General features: G+C 41.7%; 1 protein-coding gene across 1 annotated transcript; it reads left to right on the forward strand.

Moving 5' to 3' along the window:
- Positions 1-6,668: 6,668 nt before the first annotated feature.
- LOC115136913 (gastrula zinc finger protein XlCGF26.1-like) lies at positions 6,669-12,766 on the forward strand. The gene is made up of 4 exons (XM_029672825.2): positions 6,669-6,969; positions 10,232-10,496; positions 10,624-10,706; positions 10,970-12,766. Exons 1-4 carry the CDS (start codon positions 6,823-6,825, stop codon positions 12,377-12,379), a joined length of 1,905 nt encoding a protein of 634 aa, XP_029528685.1. The 5' UTR covers positions 6,669-6,822; the 3' UTR covers positions 12,380-12,766.
- The last annotated feature ends 3,516 nt before the right edge of the window (positions 12,767-16,282 follow it).

Raw genomic sequence — 16,282 nt, forward strand, 5'->3', positions numbered from 1 at the left:
TGGATAACAACATTTACTAAAATGTACATGTACATTTCCAACTCTCTCACGTGTTGGATATTTGTTTTGAAACTGGAAAATGGCACAAGAAGATGCACAAAGGTTGTAATTTTTGTCTGGTGAGATGAGCAAAGGGGCCACCAAACTACGTTTGATTCAGCTAGCAATCTTACTGGAGCTAATGAAGTCCAACAAAATTGTTAATTTTAGTATTAGATTGAGGACACAATTTCAATGGATTGACGAGTCAATTAAATCACAAACAACGTCAATTTGGTCTATTTCCGGCCATGGCGGATATGTGCAGAGTTGAGCATGAAGGGTCAATCATGGCATCGTGTGTGAAATATCTTGCACTGGAGATGATGGTGCTCAAAATGTCAACACAGGGGTGGGTGTCTTTCTACGTAGCCAGATACCTGGTTTGGACTTATTTTGGGAGGAGGTTTGCTTAACAGCACCTAATGTAGCCTATTACTTTCCAAGATATCTAGCTGTTCAATAGCCTAACATCTTGATGTTCCGATGCTCAGTTGGTCAAATGCATTGACCCAGTCCTAACTTCAGGAAGACACTGGTATGATGGCCAACCGCCCAAACAGGTTTTGGAACTACTGCTTTACTAGATGCCCCTAGTTGATGTCACCCCTCAGATAACACACTAAACATCAAACTGTGGTAGTTGGGGTGTTGTTTATTAGGATCAAACGGTGGGCGATGGAGTTTTTTATTTTTAGGATCAAACTGGGAGATGGGGGTCATGATGTGGTTGTGATATTAGATAGCCTAATATTGCTTAGCCACGGTTTTCTTTCCATCTCCATCATACACCTGTTTATGAAGGAAGACATTTGAAAGTTATATACACTGCTCAAAAAATGAAGGGAACACTTAAACAACACAATGTAACTCCAAGTCAATCACACTTCTGTGAAATCAAACTGTCCACTTAGGAAGCAACACTGATTGACAATAAATTGCACATGCTGTTGTGCAAATGGAATAGACAACAGTTGGAAATTTTAGGCAATTAGCAAGACACCCCCAATAAAGGAGTGGTTCTGCAGGTGGTGACCACAGACCACTTCTCAGTTTCTATGCTTCCTGGCTGATGTTTTGGTCACTTTTGAATGCTGGCGGTGCTTTCACTCTAGTGGTAGCATGAGACGGTGTCTAGTTCCTGCAAGAGGAAGGCATTGATGCTATGGACTGGGCCGCCCGGTCCCCAGACCTGAATCCAATTGAGCACATCTGGGACATCATGTCTCGCTCCATTGACCAACGCCACGTTGCACCACAGACTGTCTAGGAGTTGGCAGATGCTTTAGTCCAGGTCTGGGAGGAGATCCCTCAGGAGACCATCCACCACCTCATCAGGAGCATGCCCAGGCGTTGTAGGGAGGTCATACAGGCACGTGGAGGCCACACACACTACTGAGCCTCATTTTAACTTGTTTTAAGGACATTAAATCAAAGTTGGATCAGCCTGTAGTGTGGTTTTCCACTTTCATTTTGAGTGTGACTCCAAATCCAGACCTCCATGGGTTGATAAATTTGATTACCATTGATAATTTTTGTGTGATTTTGTTGTCAGCACATTCAACTATGTAAAGAAAAAAGTATTTAATAAGAATATTTCATTCATTCAGATCTAGCATGTGTTATTTTAGTGTTCCCTTTATTTTGTTTAGCAGTGTAGGTTATTCACAGAGTGTACTACAATTCTACAAAATTAAAATGAATCCCTGTAGAATAAACTGGAATTTATGGTGACACCTTTGGAAAAGGGTGAGATCCGAAAAGAGTCATTCTGAGTTGACCAACAATAATCATTTTGATTAGTTGGGAGTGTGGCCGCAATCCACAGGAAATATCACTGATTGTAAAAATCCAAAATACAACATTAAAATCTAAATAGCTAGAATACCATGCAGAACATTAGATGAACACTCTGTTTAAACATTTTCATCTGATTTCATATGAAAGAAACAGGGTTGAAATAGTTCCTCTTATTTCCATTTCTCTTTCTGTTGTGTCTCCTGCCAGTGCAATGAAAGATGGGGAGACCTCTGCATCATCAGAGGAAGACTGAGGTGGGTCCATTTTTCTTCATCAAACCATCTCAAATGAGAAATCATTGTAATAGGAAGTCTGTTTTTACTGTGTGTGTGTGTGTGTTTGTCGGCAGGAAGATGACTCAATTGACTGTTCCATCAAGGCGTGTGATATTTCAAGAATCAATGCCACATCAACCAGTGCAGGGGGTAAATATCTTTGATTGTCTATTCTCAGTAATTCTGCTCTGTAGACGTCTCAACTGTATTTAGATGGTAATTTTGCTATTAACCAGAGGCTCATGTGGCTTTCTTTGTTTGCACTCTACAGTGCATTCAGAAAGTATTCAGACTCCTTGACTTTTTCCAAATTTTGTTACGTTATAGTTGTATTCTAAAATGGATTAAAAAAAAGAATCCCCTCATCAATCTACACACAATACCCAATAATGACAAAGCAAAAACTGTTTTTTAGACATATTTGCAAATGTATTTAAAAAAACTGACAGTCTGTGTCATGACCGGCCGTGACCGGGAGTCCCGTAGGGCGACACACAATTGGCCCAGTGTCGTCCGGGTTAGGGGAGGGTTTGGCCGGGAGGGCTTTACTTGGCTCATCGCGCTCTAGCGACTCCTTGTGGTGGGTCGGACGCCTGCAGGCTGACTTCGGTCATCAGTTGTACGGTGTTTCCTCCGACACATTGGTGCAGCTGGCTTCTGAGTTAAGCAAGCGGGTGTTAAGAAGCACGGTTTGCCGGGTCATGTTTCGAAGGACTCATGACTCGACCTTCGCCTCTCCCGAGCCCATTGGGGAGTTTCAGCGATGAGACAAGATGTTGGTCACAAAATTGGGGTAAAAAAAATTATAATAAAAACTATATAAATATAAAATAAATAAATCATTAAACAAATCGAAAAAAAATCTAATTTCATAATTATTCAGACCCTTTACTCAGTACTTTGTTAAAGCATATTTGGCAGCAATTACAGCCTCGAGTCTTGGGTATGATGCTACAAGCTTGGCACACTAGTATTTGGGGAGTTTATCCCATTATTTTCCGGGCTCTGGCTGGGCCACTCAAGGACATTCAGAGACTTGACCCGAAGCCACACCTGTGTTGTCTTGGCTGTGTGGTTAGGGCTGTTGTCCTATTGGAAGGTCAACCTTTGCCCCAGTCTGAGGTCTTGAGTGCTCTAGAGCAGGTTTTCATCAAGGATCTCTCTGTACTTTGCGCCGTTCATCTTTCCTCAACCCTGACTTGTCTCCTAGTCCCTGCCACTGAAAAAACATCCCCACTGCATGATGCTGGAAGGTTCTCCCATCTCCACAGAGGAACTCTGGAACGCTGTCAGAGTGACCATCGGGTTCTTGATCACTTCCCTGACCAAGGCCCTTCTCCCCCGATTGCTCAGGACAATTCCTTCGAGATCAAGGCTTGGTTTTTGCTCTGACATGCACTGTCAACGGTGGGACCTTATATAGACAGGTTTGTGCCTTTCCAAATCATGTCCAATCAATTGAATTTATCACAAGTGGACTCTAATCAACTTGTATAAACATTTCAAGGATGATCAACGGAAACAGGATGCACCTGAGCTCAATTTCGAGCCACATAGCAAAGGGTCTGAATACCTTTTTTTTTTTTAAATACATTTTGCCAAAATGTCTAAAACCTGGTTTCGCTTTGTCATTATGAGGTATTGTGTGTAGATTGATGAGGAACTTAACAAAAATGTGGAAAAAGTCAACAGGTCTGAATAATTTCTGAATGTACTGTATTTGTCCTTAGGTCCTGCAGATGTTGACAATGCATGCAGATGTTGACAATGCATTCTCCTGCTGTCCCATAATTAACAAGGCAAGACCCAGATGCAGACACAGGAGACCCAGATGGTTGGAGTCTTACAAGGTTTGTTAATCCAAAGGGGTAGGCAAGAGAATGGTCGTGGACAGGCAAAAAGGTCAAAACCAGATCAGAGTCCAGGAGGTACAGTGGCAGACAGGCTCTTGGTCAAGGCAGGAAGAATGGTCAGGCAGGCGGGTACAAAGTCCGGAAAACAGGCAAGGGTCAAAACCGGGAGGACTAGAAAAAGGAGACTGCAAAACGCAGGCGAACGGAAAACCGCTGGTTGACTTGGAAACATGCAAGACGAAACTAGGACAGAGAGACAGGCAACACAGGGATAAATAAACTGGGTAAAACAAGCGACACCTGGAGGGGATGGAGACAATAACGAGGACAGGTGAAACTGATCAGGGTGTGACAATAGTAATGAACGTGTCGGAACGAGGCAGGCAGGCAGGCTTTGTCAGCCAGTCGAAATCATGAATCAGCTGGCATCATTTTGATGGATATATACAAAAAAATGACAATTGAATAAAGGTTAAATGAAACTTATATCATGTACAGTTTTTCCAGCTTCAGTTTGAAGTGATTGTGTTTCTGTAGCTGTATTGTTGGTTAGCTTTTCGGAACAACAGTGTCGTGACGAGTGAACACATTTTCTATGCCGAAATCGCGCCTCATTGTTGTTCATCCAAATAAATGTCACTAGATAACAGTTTAAGCAAATGAAGCTACTTTGCTGTTATTCTGACTGCACTGTTTGACATGGCTGTAAGTTAGCCGTAGTTGGCTAGCTAGCAAGCAAGGGATAAGAACGTTGCCAGCCAGTATGGCAATGTAACATTTAGAATGAACGACTGACCATAGATATAGAACAAAAAGACTGGGTCGCGTCCATAGATACAGAACAGAAAGACTGGGTCGCGTCTCTAGCAACCCTAGATTAGTGTCGCGACTATATGTTGTGGAAGGATGGAATAGTATGAATAAATGTATCAAAATAACATTTTTAATAAATATGTAAATCATTATTTGAATATGTTGGAAACCCGTTGTATAAAAGTAATAATGCCCTCGAAGCTGATGTTTGGAGAATACGGTTTGCTGGCCCTGGACTTCGTTTCGGACCTAATACCACCTCTGCCAATATATCCTCCAAACACCGGCTTCTCTGGCATTATCACTTAAATAAACAATGGCGTTTATGAAGGTGTGGTATGATATGGCTATTATTAAGCTTTAGCTACTGCATGTGTATGATATGAAGGTAGTGCAACCCGGCACTGACTCCGACAGTTGAATTTGGGGTGAGGAAGACTGTTTCAGACCTACCAGAGTTACTCCTATAATCTAACATTATAATGCTTATCTTTATAAAACATATTCTGATCGAAAATGTATGAATTAGCCTCTGTCTGTGCATCTATATCTGTATAGCAGACGCTATAGCCTATAAAGAAATACATTGTGAAGCATTTGCCAGTGCGACACACTAGGCTGGTAGAGGTTAAGCGCTCAACATGTAAACAACATTTTGTTGTATTAAATCATTATAGTCTATCAATTGCGCATATATACTCAGTGACTTAGAATGAAGTAGAAATTAAATGGAAAATGCCTTATTAGGCTCAGTCTACAGTGACTTTGAATTCATTTTTAGAAACACCAGTTTGGCCAGGGTCTGTGGCTTCAGGCTCATGCTATGGTGCCTGGAGAGCAGGCTAGCACCGGAGAATACCCGCTTGCAGAGCCAATGGAGATGTTAAACACCCTTTTGGCCATAATTGATTTTCGCCCAATAGACCTGGCATATTGCAACTTTCAAGGGGCTTTGTTTTGGTTATTTTGCCTAAAAACCTTTAGGCCTACATATATATATATACATATATATATAGGCCTAAAAGTTTAGGCAAAAAAAAAATATATATATATGTGTAGGCCTAAAGGTTTTTCGGCAAAATAATCAAAGCAAAGCTCCTTGAAAGTTGGAATTTGCCAAGTCTATTGGGTCAAAATCAATTATGGCCTGCCTATTGTATAAAGGAAACTTAAGAGATAGGATTTTTTGTTTATAAATACTTTGCTACAATGACACTGTAAGAACAGACGCTGGAGTAGAGAAGCAGGGATTCAAACATTTAATCGGAACAGCATCAGCACATGGGTATACAAGGACATATGACAATCAATGCTGAAGCGGGGAACAGACAGATATAGGGGAGGAAATGACAGAGGTGATTGAGTCCAATAATCGCTTATGCGCGTGACGGGGAATGCATGTGTGAGTAATGATGTTGTCCGTGTTGACTGTGAAGTAATGAAACAGAGTGACCTCCTCTGTGGTCGGGAAAACCCTCAGTCTTCTGGCCCCTAGCCCTGTATGGCATTGACAGTGCCACAAAAGCATGTTGAAGTGGCAAATTCGATATCAGTTTATAAACACAGGGTCACTACAGTTATTGTTATTTTGGGTCGTAAACATTATTTTAAGTTAATTATGAGGGGGAGGGTGTTCCATTTATTTTACAATACAAAAGGAGGGTCATGTGAATATGTTTAATGTTGGAAAGAGTGGTGCATTATTTTTTATGACACCTTGAGTTGGACCAGCTCATCCCGCCAAGTAAATGTTGATCTGTCCCTAACCTTAAATCAAGACCAAGAAGCAAATGTTTCTTTTCATACATTTTTACGATATAGCCACATTGACTTTGTGGCTAATGTATCCACTAAAAACCCACGCCTCGACCCGGAAGAACATGTGACGTTGCCGTTCGAGTTGTTTCAGGTCAGTCGGACAACAACACTGCTAACAGCACTAGCTACACTTATTTTGTAGCTAACGTTACATAGCGCTAGGTCAACTTGGCCAATAGCGCATATTTACAAATATTTGTAAGTGCGTTGTGATTTCGACAAAAATGTCAATTTTGCAAGGACAGATTGGATCCATTTTGGAGATAATGGTCAGCGCGACTGTTACAGAAATTAGCAAAGTTTTCGAGGGTTCTGCCTCGTCTGAAGTGCCAACAACGGGAGAGAACGCGAGGGAAACCCCAAACGAACAGGTATATCTGCTGATTGTGTAAAGTATGGCATTTTGTAAACCAGTCCGCTAGTTAATTACACCGAGGTTGCAGCCTCCGCCCTGGGGCGTAATCATTACGCCGAAACCGTTTACTCCAGACGGAAAACGCAAACGAGAGTTGCTATTGGATACATTCAAAAAGAGCCCTCCCCATTTCGTTTAGTTTTGCTTCATTTTGATTTAAAGATGCACTATGCAGAAATCGCTCCGCCATTTCCTGGTTGCTAAAATTCTAATACTTCGCCTAATTTCAGTTTGTGACAACACAGTATAGTGTTAACCGCTGTGAAATATTTTCCATAATCAAAAATATTGTTTTTAGCTGGTGTACAAAAGTAAAAGATGCAAAAACGAAACTTAAGCACTGGAAACAGAAATAGCTCACACAGAACAGATCTACCGCTTGTTAGTCTTGTTTTCAAGGATCGTGACCGATCAATGAGAAAGACAGATCTATAACCCATGCCTTTGCAGTTGTATGAAAACTGTTTTAGGTATGAACCGGTCCACTGGGATACCAGTGTATTGCCGGCTGCATACAATTCGTTTGGATGTTAAAATGAAACCATCAATACGAGATAAATATCTGGCTACATTCTAAACTGAAGACTATGATTAGTTGATTATTGCTGGGGCAAAAGCGTCACCAAACTGGCTTCCGAGGACTGGGGTTATCTGTCCCCGAAGAAGAGGTGAAGCGAGCGGGGTAACTGGGCACAAAAATCTTATCTCAGCAGGTGGCATTTTTAACGTTGTATGGAGGTCAATGAGTACCGTATTTGGTTAAAAGCACATTGAATGACTTATGTGCTGTGTGGCTTATTTGATCGAATAGAAGTTTACTGATATGATACGTTTTTTATTTATTTAACCTTTATTTAACCAGGCAAGTCAGTTAAGAACAAATTCTTATTTTCAATGGCGGCCTAGGAACAGTGGGTTAACTGCCTGTTCAGGGGCAGAACGACAGATTTGTACCTTGTCAGCTCGGGGGTTTAAACTTGCAACCTTCCGGTTACTAGTCCAACGCTCTACCCACTAGGCTACCCTGCCGCCCCGAAGTTTACTGAACTGCTATGCTTTATCTTGGCCAGGTCGCAGTTGCAAATGAGAACTTGTTCTCAACTAGCATAGCTGGTTAAATAAAGGTGAATATATATATATATATAAGTAGGACACGTGACACCCCGGCAATTTTGCGCTGTGCCTGGTCGTCATTAGTTACCACAGCCACAGTCATAATCCCGCCTATTTCATTGTTACAGCGGCCACTATAGTATCTGGTCAATATACTACAATCTGTGCCATCCTTTAGCCCAGGGCCAGCGTTCTGATCGTACATCAAATCACATTTTATTGGTCACATACACGTGTTTAGAGAAGTTTGTGGTCATACACACATCTTTAAAAAACACAAGTGCTGGGTTAATAAAGAATACTAGTATATAACAAGAAGGCCTGCACACTGTTAATTAAAGCTCCCAATTCACTGCTTTATTGACAGCGTTGCTATCCGAAACGGATCTTCGTCAGGTCAAACACTGAGTGTTCACATCCCAAAATATACACATTTCATCTCACATGACCATTGCGGACATGACGCATGGTGGGTGCCAAAACATTTGTGTATCTTAAATAATGAGATGGGTGCATGTAATGGTTCCAGAAAATAATATATATTTACAAAATGGGTAACCAGTAAGGCAAGACACATTTAAAGTAAAGTAACATTCAGGTAATCAATTGTTTAATCTCAAACTCTTGATTCAGACCTCTAGGAGACCTCTAATAGACATGGTACACAAACAGTGAATCCAATACAATTCTCTTCTCAATAATAGATTATCAGATGTTTTTGCTGGTGTAGCGAAATGCTTGTGCTGTTAGTTCCAACAGTGCAGCAATCCAAATTAAAATATTTAAATATTGATCATTTATTTGACCAAGAAAGACTCAATCTCAGAGAAATCATCAGAGTGTGCGAAACAGTGCCCCTCTGTCTCAGTATTTGTAGCCCATGTATATGATGCTGTCTGGACAAAAAGAGCATGTCATGTCATACTCTTTTTGGCCAGACAGAATCAGATACATGGGCTACAAATACTGAGACAGTGGTGCTTTTTCAATCGCTTGGATGCTTTCTCCGGTGATATGGGAGTTTCAGCCACTTGCCAATTGAAGGAAAGTTGTCGGGTACACTGTTCGGATGCTGGAATTGTGTAATCACCACTTGTGAATTAAGAACAGGGCGGGCTATTCTATTGATCTATTGTAATTATAATCAGTCCACCGAATCCAAGCAGTCCTATCAGTCAACTCTGGCCTTAGTACACAGTCAGTGAGGACGTGCATCTTTTACAATGGCAAGAAGACCAAGACAAATGGATGCACATGCTGCATTAGCTTTGCTACCAAATCTCTGACATCTCTGATTATTCTGAGCCTCCGAATAAGAGAGAATGGTGTGCGCTCAGAGAAGGGACAGCACCGTTTGCATAGAACGAGCTACTGGCCAATTATCAGCACAAAATGTTATCACAGAGAGCAGGCCCTAAAACATCAGCAACAAACTCACCAGCTTTCGTTGTTTGACATGCTCTAACTGATGCCATTGCTTGAAGACGCACACCATGTAAGCACATACAGACGACAACTGACTATTTTTGCCTGCTATCATATCAACACTTACAGTATATTCATTAAAATGCCATTTTCTTTTGTGGTGATTTTCACTATCAAGCAAACCTGACACTTCTAATGTTTAGACTACTGATGTTTTCATCATTTGACCACGTATGATGCTGACCGTTTGTCTTGGTGGTTGGGGTATTTTTATTTTGTTATACGTGTTATATGTGTTCCAACACACATGCTTTCTGTTCCATAGTTATAACAAAAGGCTCTCCACAAATACAATTGATGGAACACTTGAATTACTGCGTTACTTTTATTTATCCTACAGTAACAAACCAATCAATTATTTTGTGTTATTTGGAAAACAAAATATCTTCATGTTCTGTTACCTAAGACCTTCATGAACACAACCAAATGATCATTTTTGCGATAGCGTATATGAAATGTATTAATTACACTTAGAATGTTTGTCTGAATGAATTATAATTGCCAGAAATTCTTGTCAGCTACGTTTTATAATGGTAGCTAGCTAGTTTAGTAAACTGAAGTTTGTTCTGTGAATAATATAACCTGTATGCCTTCAACTTGCTTTTGTTCTTTTCACTCAGTTGACCCAGTTGACCTCTTTCATGGAGATACTGGCTAAGGAGGCTGTGGACAAAATCTACCAGTTATTCAACGAGTGCTCCTCTGTTCTGCATCTGGATGTGTCTCGGAGTCAAACTGAGAATGAGGACTTGAAGAAGAGGCTAGACGCGGTTGAGACCGAACTGAGGACTGTTTTAGAAGGGAGTGGAGGACGAGAGAACACATCAGCCAATGGCTGCTGCAGTGAAGTCAAGGTCATCCACCAGTTAAAAGGCACACAACCAGGTGAGACTTGGCATTATTTCAGATAGGCCATCAATCTGGTGTTAGATTGCTTTTGCACACTGTTACTAAAATCAGTGCTTTTGAATTCGATGCAAACCTTTTTGATTTTGACTGCAATCTTTTTCAGGCTTTTGCGCTGGTGATGCAGAAGTGAAACGCTCCCCCATCCTCCACCTGTGGAAAGGGAGACTTCCCTCAACTGTAAACGAGGTAGGTCTATTTGCGTAACTGACCATATTCTGTTAAAGGTTTAGTTCTTGGAAAGCTGTCTGGAATTACTAGGGGGTACAGAAAGTAACAACCTATTTACTTGTCTATATCACACAAGTGTCATTATGCACCATTTGGTACCAATTGTATTTAATTATTTAAAGTGAGTACAAGAAGCATTTTATCCCTTTGTGGTGATTTCTGTTGTATGATATCATTATACATAGATCGGAGTCTAAAACTGCTTTCCCTCTCCATCTCAGCACTCCAACACGGAGGACACGATCGAGTCAGTTGTTATCAAAGAAGAAGGGTTGGAAGAGTACCTGTACAACAGCACATCAGACCCAAGTCATTTTTTAGAGAGCCAGGCCCAGGAGGTGAGTGACCCAGAGAACCCTACAGACGACCCAAAGGACAAAGGTGGCGACACAGGGCCAAAGTGTTTGAGAAAGCCAAAGATCACAGGGGCTCGTCGGGCAAAGCCCAAAAAGGAGAACCACCTTAGCTGCAAGCACTGCAGGAAGACATTCAGCAAACTGATCCAGCTGAAAGCTCACCAGGCCATCCATGCAGCAGCGGAGAAACCTTTTATCTGCCAGCAGTGCGGCAGAGGTTTTTCCTTTAAACGCAGTTTGGATGCACACCAGCTGCTTCACACAGGAGAGAGACCGCACACATGTGGCGAGTGTGGTAAAGCTTTCACCCTAAAGCAGCTACTCAAGAATCACCAGAGACTCCATGCAGGGTTGAGACCGTTCCGCTGCGACGAATGTGGCAAGAGCTTTAACCGGGCCCACGGTCTCAAGATGCACCAGATCGTCCACACGGGAGAGAGGAAGTACAGGTGTGAGATCTGCAAGAAGAGTTTCAGCATACCAGGAAATCTCCACAGGCACCAGCGTATACACACCGGTGAGAAACCGTTCCGTTGCGATACGTGCGGGAAAAGCTTCAACCAGGCAGACACTCTGAAAGGCCACCAGCGGATCCACACAGGAGAGAGGCCATTTACCTGTGAGACGTGCGGGAAATGTTTCATTCAAAGAAGTGCTCTGAAAATGCACCAAAGAACCCACGCAGGAGAGAGCGCCTTCCTCTGTGTGGTGTGCGGGACAGTCCTGGCTTGCGTCAACTCCCTCAAGACACACCTTCAGACTCACACAGCAGAGATGCCTTGTATGTGCTCCGTGTGCGGTAGTAGTCTCAGTTCTCTCACTCACCTCAAATCGCACCAGCAACTCCACACTATGGAGAAGCCGCACAGCTGTGGCCTATGCAACAAGAGCTTCAAGTCGGTCAGCTACCTGAACATACACATGAAAACTCACACTGGGGAGAGACCGTTCACCTGTGACGTGTGTGGAAGGATGTTCACTCAACACAGCAGCCTGAAAACCCACCAGGCGGTCCATACTGGGGAGAAGCCTTTCAGCTGTGAAACGTGTGGGAAATGTTTCAGCAACACTGGGAACCTCAACAGGCACCAGCGGATACACACTGGAGAGAAGCCTTTTAGCTGTGACCTCTGTGGGAGGAGCTTCAACCAGGGCAACAGCCTCAAAGCCCACAAACAAATCCACACAGGAGAGAAACTTTACATGTGCGACAAATGCGGGAAGAGTTTTTCCTACCTGAGGAATCTGAAAGATCACAAGTGTTACTATATCTAAAACCAATAGGCATAGCCTCGTATTGCGATGGACCACACTTGGTTTGAACAATTGTCTCGGCATTAAAAATGCATTTATAGGTCAGTGAGTGGCATACTTGACATATGAAGTGTACTGATAAGATTGGTTGTCAAAACAGCCGCATTCAAAGTATTTTATTTTAAACATGACTTGTTTTAGAAATCAACTTTGATTTTGAAAAATGAATAACCAGTTGCCTTTGTTGGGTAGAAGGACATGGATTGGCTGGTGGTCCAGTAGCTGTTCAATGGAGCAGAGACTAATTTATTTGAGAAGGATGTACATCTGTAACCTTTCTTGTCTTGTGTACCTTTTATTATTGTTGTCTCATTTGTGAGCCGATGGTAAATAAAACTCTTGAAATTAGTCCTCTGTGTGTGTGTGTATATATTTTGAAGCATTACTTGTTGTTCTTGCTATCTGTGCATATAGTCCCTCTAACAGCTGCAACATAATATTGAGCAAATTGAAGGGATATTGAGGGATAATTTATTTGTATTTTTTTAGGTGTGTGACTTGTCAGTAGAGCGAAACATGTCTGAAACCCTGATGAAGACCGCTTGCAGTCGAAACGTTGGTTATTCATTTATTGCATCGGAGCTGCTAGTGTGCTGCTTTTTTTTTAAGGATTCAAATTATCGGGTGCCTACAGGTTGGTGTCCCTCTATGGCGCTAATCACGTTCAACCTCTAAAGGTTGACTCAAGGCTCACTCACGAATGCTCAGCAGTAATGCCCCTCAGCACTTGTAGGCTAATGTGGTATATTTGACTCTGTACAGTGGGAACACAGGGATGTGTAATGGCATTTAGAAGCACAAGCAGTTGTATCTGAGTGCGACTGCATGTCTCAAGTTGGAGAGAGTATGTATGTATGTATGTATGTATGTATGTTTTGTATCCATGGATGGGCAATTAGTCATACATTATACAGTAAATGCCTTAAGTTTATTAACTCCGAACAACACTCCTTTGAGTCTAATTCACATCAAGATCTCACATTATGGCAGATATTGTAAATTATCAAGAAATGAAATAAAAATAAAAGCATGACTTTTCAATAAAGCATTTAAAAACATAATTCTGTGGCATTTTAAACTTAGATTCTTTACAGTGCATTTGCAATAGACAGTTGCATGAAAGCGATAAACATAACCATCTGAAAACAAAGAAACTGCAAAAGGAAGTCACAGAAAACCAATACCTAGAAGCCAAGCTGTAAGCACTGTCAGCATCTCTAGGGGAAATTTGCTTCTGGGGCAGCATGCAACGCTCACACAGGGTTTTAATAGGTTTGCAGGCTGTGAAATGGGTCGGTTGAGTGAGGAACACATAGGTTCACCCTGTAGCTTCTGGGTGTTGTTGATGATCCAGTTACTGATGTACAGTGGCAAGAAAAAGTATGTGAACCCTTTGGAAGTACCTGGATTTCTGCACAATTTGGTCATAAAACTTGATCTGATCTTCATCTAGGTCACAACAATAGACAAACACAGTCTGCTTAAACTAATAACACACAAACAAATATACGTTTTCATGTCTTTATTGAACACACCATGTAAACATTCACAGTGCAGGGTGGGAAAAGTATGTGAAACCCTTTAATAACTGGTTGACCCTCCTTTGGCAGCAATAACCTCAAATGAATGTTTTCTGTAGTTGCGGATCAGACCTGCACAACGGTCAGGAGGAATTTTGGACCATTCCACTTTACAAAACTGTTTCAGTTCAGCAATATTCTTGGTATTTCTGGTGTGAATTGCTCTCTTGAGGTCATGCCACAGCATGTCCATCGGGTTGAGGCCAGGACTCTGACTGGGCCACTCCAGAAGGTGTATTTTCTTCTGTTGAAGCCATTCTGTTGCATCACCCAACTTTTGTTTCGCTTCAATTGGCAGACAGCCTAACATTCTCTTGCAAAATGTCTTGATAAACTTGGGAATGAATTTTTCCATCAATGATAGCAAGCTGTCCAGGCCTTGATGCAGCAAAGCAGCCCAAAATCACGATGCTCCCTCCACCTTACTTTACAGTTGGGATGAGGTTTTGATGTTGAAGTGCTATGCCTTTTTTTCTCCACACATAGTGTTGTGTGTTCCTTCCAAACAACTCAACAGTAATATCATCTCTCCACAGAATATTTTGCCAGTAGCGTTGTGAAACATCCAGATGCACTTTTGCAAACTTCAGATGTGCAGCAATGTTTTTTTTTGGACAGCAGTGGCTTCTTCCGTGGTGTCCTCCCATGAACACCATTCTTGTTTAGTGTTTTATGTATTGTAGACTCGTCAACAGAGATGTTAGCATCTTCCAGAGATTTCTGTAAGTCTTTAGCTGACACTCTAGGATTCTTCTTAACCTCCTTTAACATTCTGCGCTGTGCTCTTGCAGTCATCTTTGCAGGACGGCCACTCCTAGGGAAAGTAGCAACAGTGCTGAACTTTCTCCATTTATAGACAATTTGTCTTACCGTGGACTGATGAAGATCAAGGCTTTTAGAGATACTTTTGTAAACCCTTTCCAGCTTTATGCAAGTCAACAATTCTTAATCTTAGGTCTTCTGAGATCTCTTTTATTCCAGTAATCAGGAAATGCTTCTTGTGAATAGCAAACTCAAATTTTGTGAGTGTTTTTTATAGAGCAAGGCAGCTCTAACCAACATCTCCAATCTAGTCTCATTGATTGGACTCCAGATTAGCTGACTCCTAACTCCAATTAGCTTTTGGAGAAGTCATTAGCCTAGGGGTTCACATACTTTTTCCAACCTATATTGTAAATGTTTAAATTATGTATTCAATATAGACAAGAAAAATACAATACAATACAATTAGCTTAAGCACACTATATTTGTCTATTGTTGTGATTTAGATGAAGATCAGATCAAATTTGATGACCAATTTATGTAGACATCCAGGTAATTCCAAAGGGTTCACATACTTTTTCTTGCCACTGTACAGAAATGGGTGATCTGCAAGGGCAGTCCCAGGGGTTCCCCTCCAGGTGGAGGATCTTCAGGCTCTCCAGAGGCTCCAGTGTCCCATTCACAAGAGTACTGAGGCGGTTTGATTTCAGGTGCAGTTTCTGGAGGTGGTGAAGGCCTTGAAACATGTTAGGGTGTAGCAGTTTGATCTGGTTGTTGTCCAAGTCAAGCTCCTGTAAGTCGGCCAGGGGGGCAAAGACACCAAGCGGTTGTTCTGGAGAAGGGGTGCAGTGACACATCCTTGAGGGCAGCAAGGGGCACATAATCTAACCTGTTTCCACTGGTAACCTAATTCATGTTATGTTAACTTGGGTACTTAAATTGCTATGGTAAGTGTGCAAATATGCAAATCCTTATAGGGTAATCAGTTAATGATTTCCATAATGATATTGTTGCACACTTTACATTGATTAAATCATTTAATATGTGGTTATGGTGGTCTGCCTTGCACCCATCTAGGATCATCCTTCCCTCCAATCCTCCTTCCTGAAAATCAAAATTCTACATTTGCTGCCTGTCAGTCAAATTGGGCATGGCAGAATGTCTATGTTTACAGACCAAACTCACCAAGACCAAAGACCTTTGGGTATTTTCCCCAAAGTTCTCTGACATACTCAATGTACTTAATAGCAGATAATTTGTCATTTAGATTAAGGGCCACTTTCTAGCCACCCAGCCACTCTTCAGCAGCACCCCACCTAGAATACAGTGCAGGAGGTGAGTGACCAAACCTCATGTGTTCTGCTGTGTTCTGCTTAGGGTGCCTGACCTGACCCCATGTTCCACAGTTTCCTTCATTTCTTTAAATTTAGGGTTAATCACATTCAACCTCATAAAAGTTTGACTCAAGGCTCACTCACGAATGCTCAGCAATAATGCCCCTCAGCACTTGTAGGCGAATGTA

This window comes from Oncorhynchus nerka, linkage group LG11 (assembly GCF_034236695.1).
Source record: "Oncorhynchus nerka isolate Pitt River linkage group LG11, Oner_Uvic_2.0, whole genome shotgun sequence".
Taxonomy (NCBI): Eukaryota; Metazoa; Chordata; class Actinopteri; order Salmoniformes; family Salmonidae; genus Oncorhynchus; species Oncorhynchus nerka.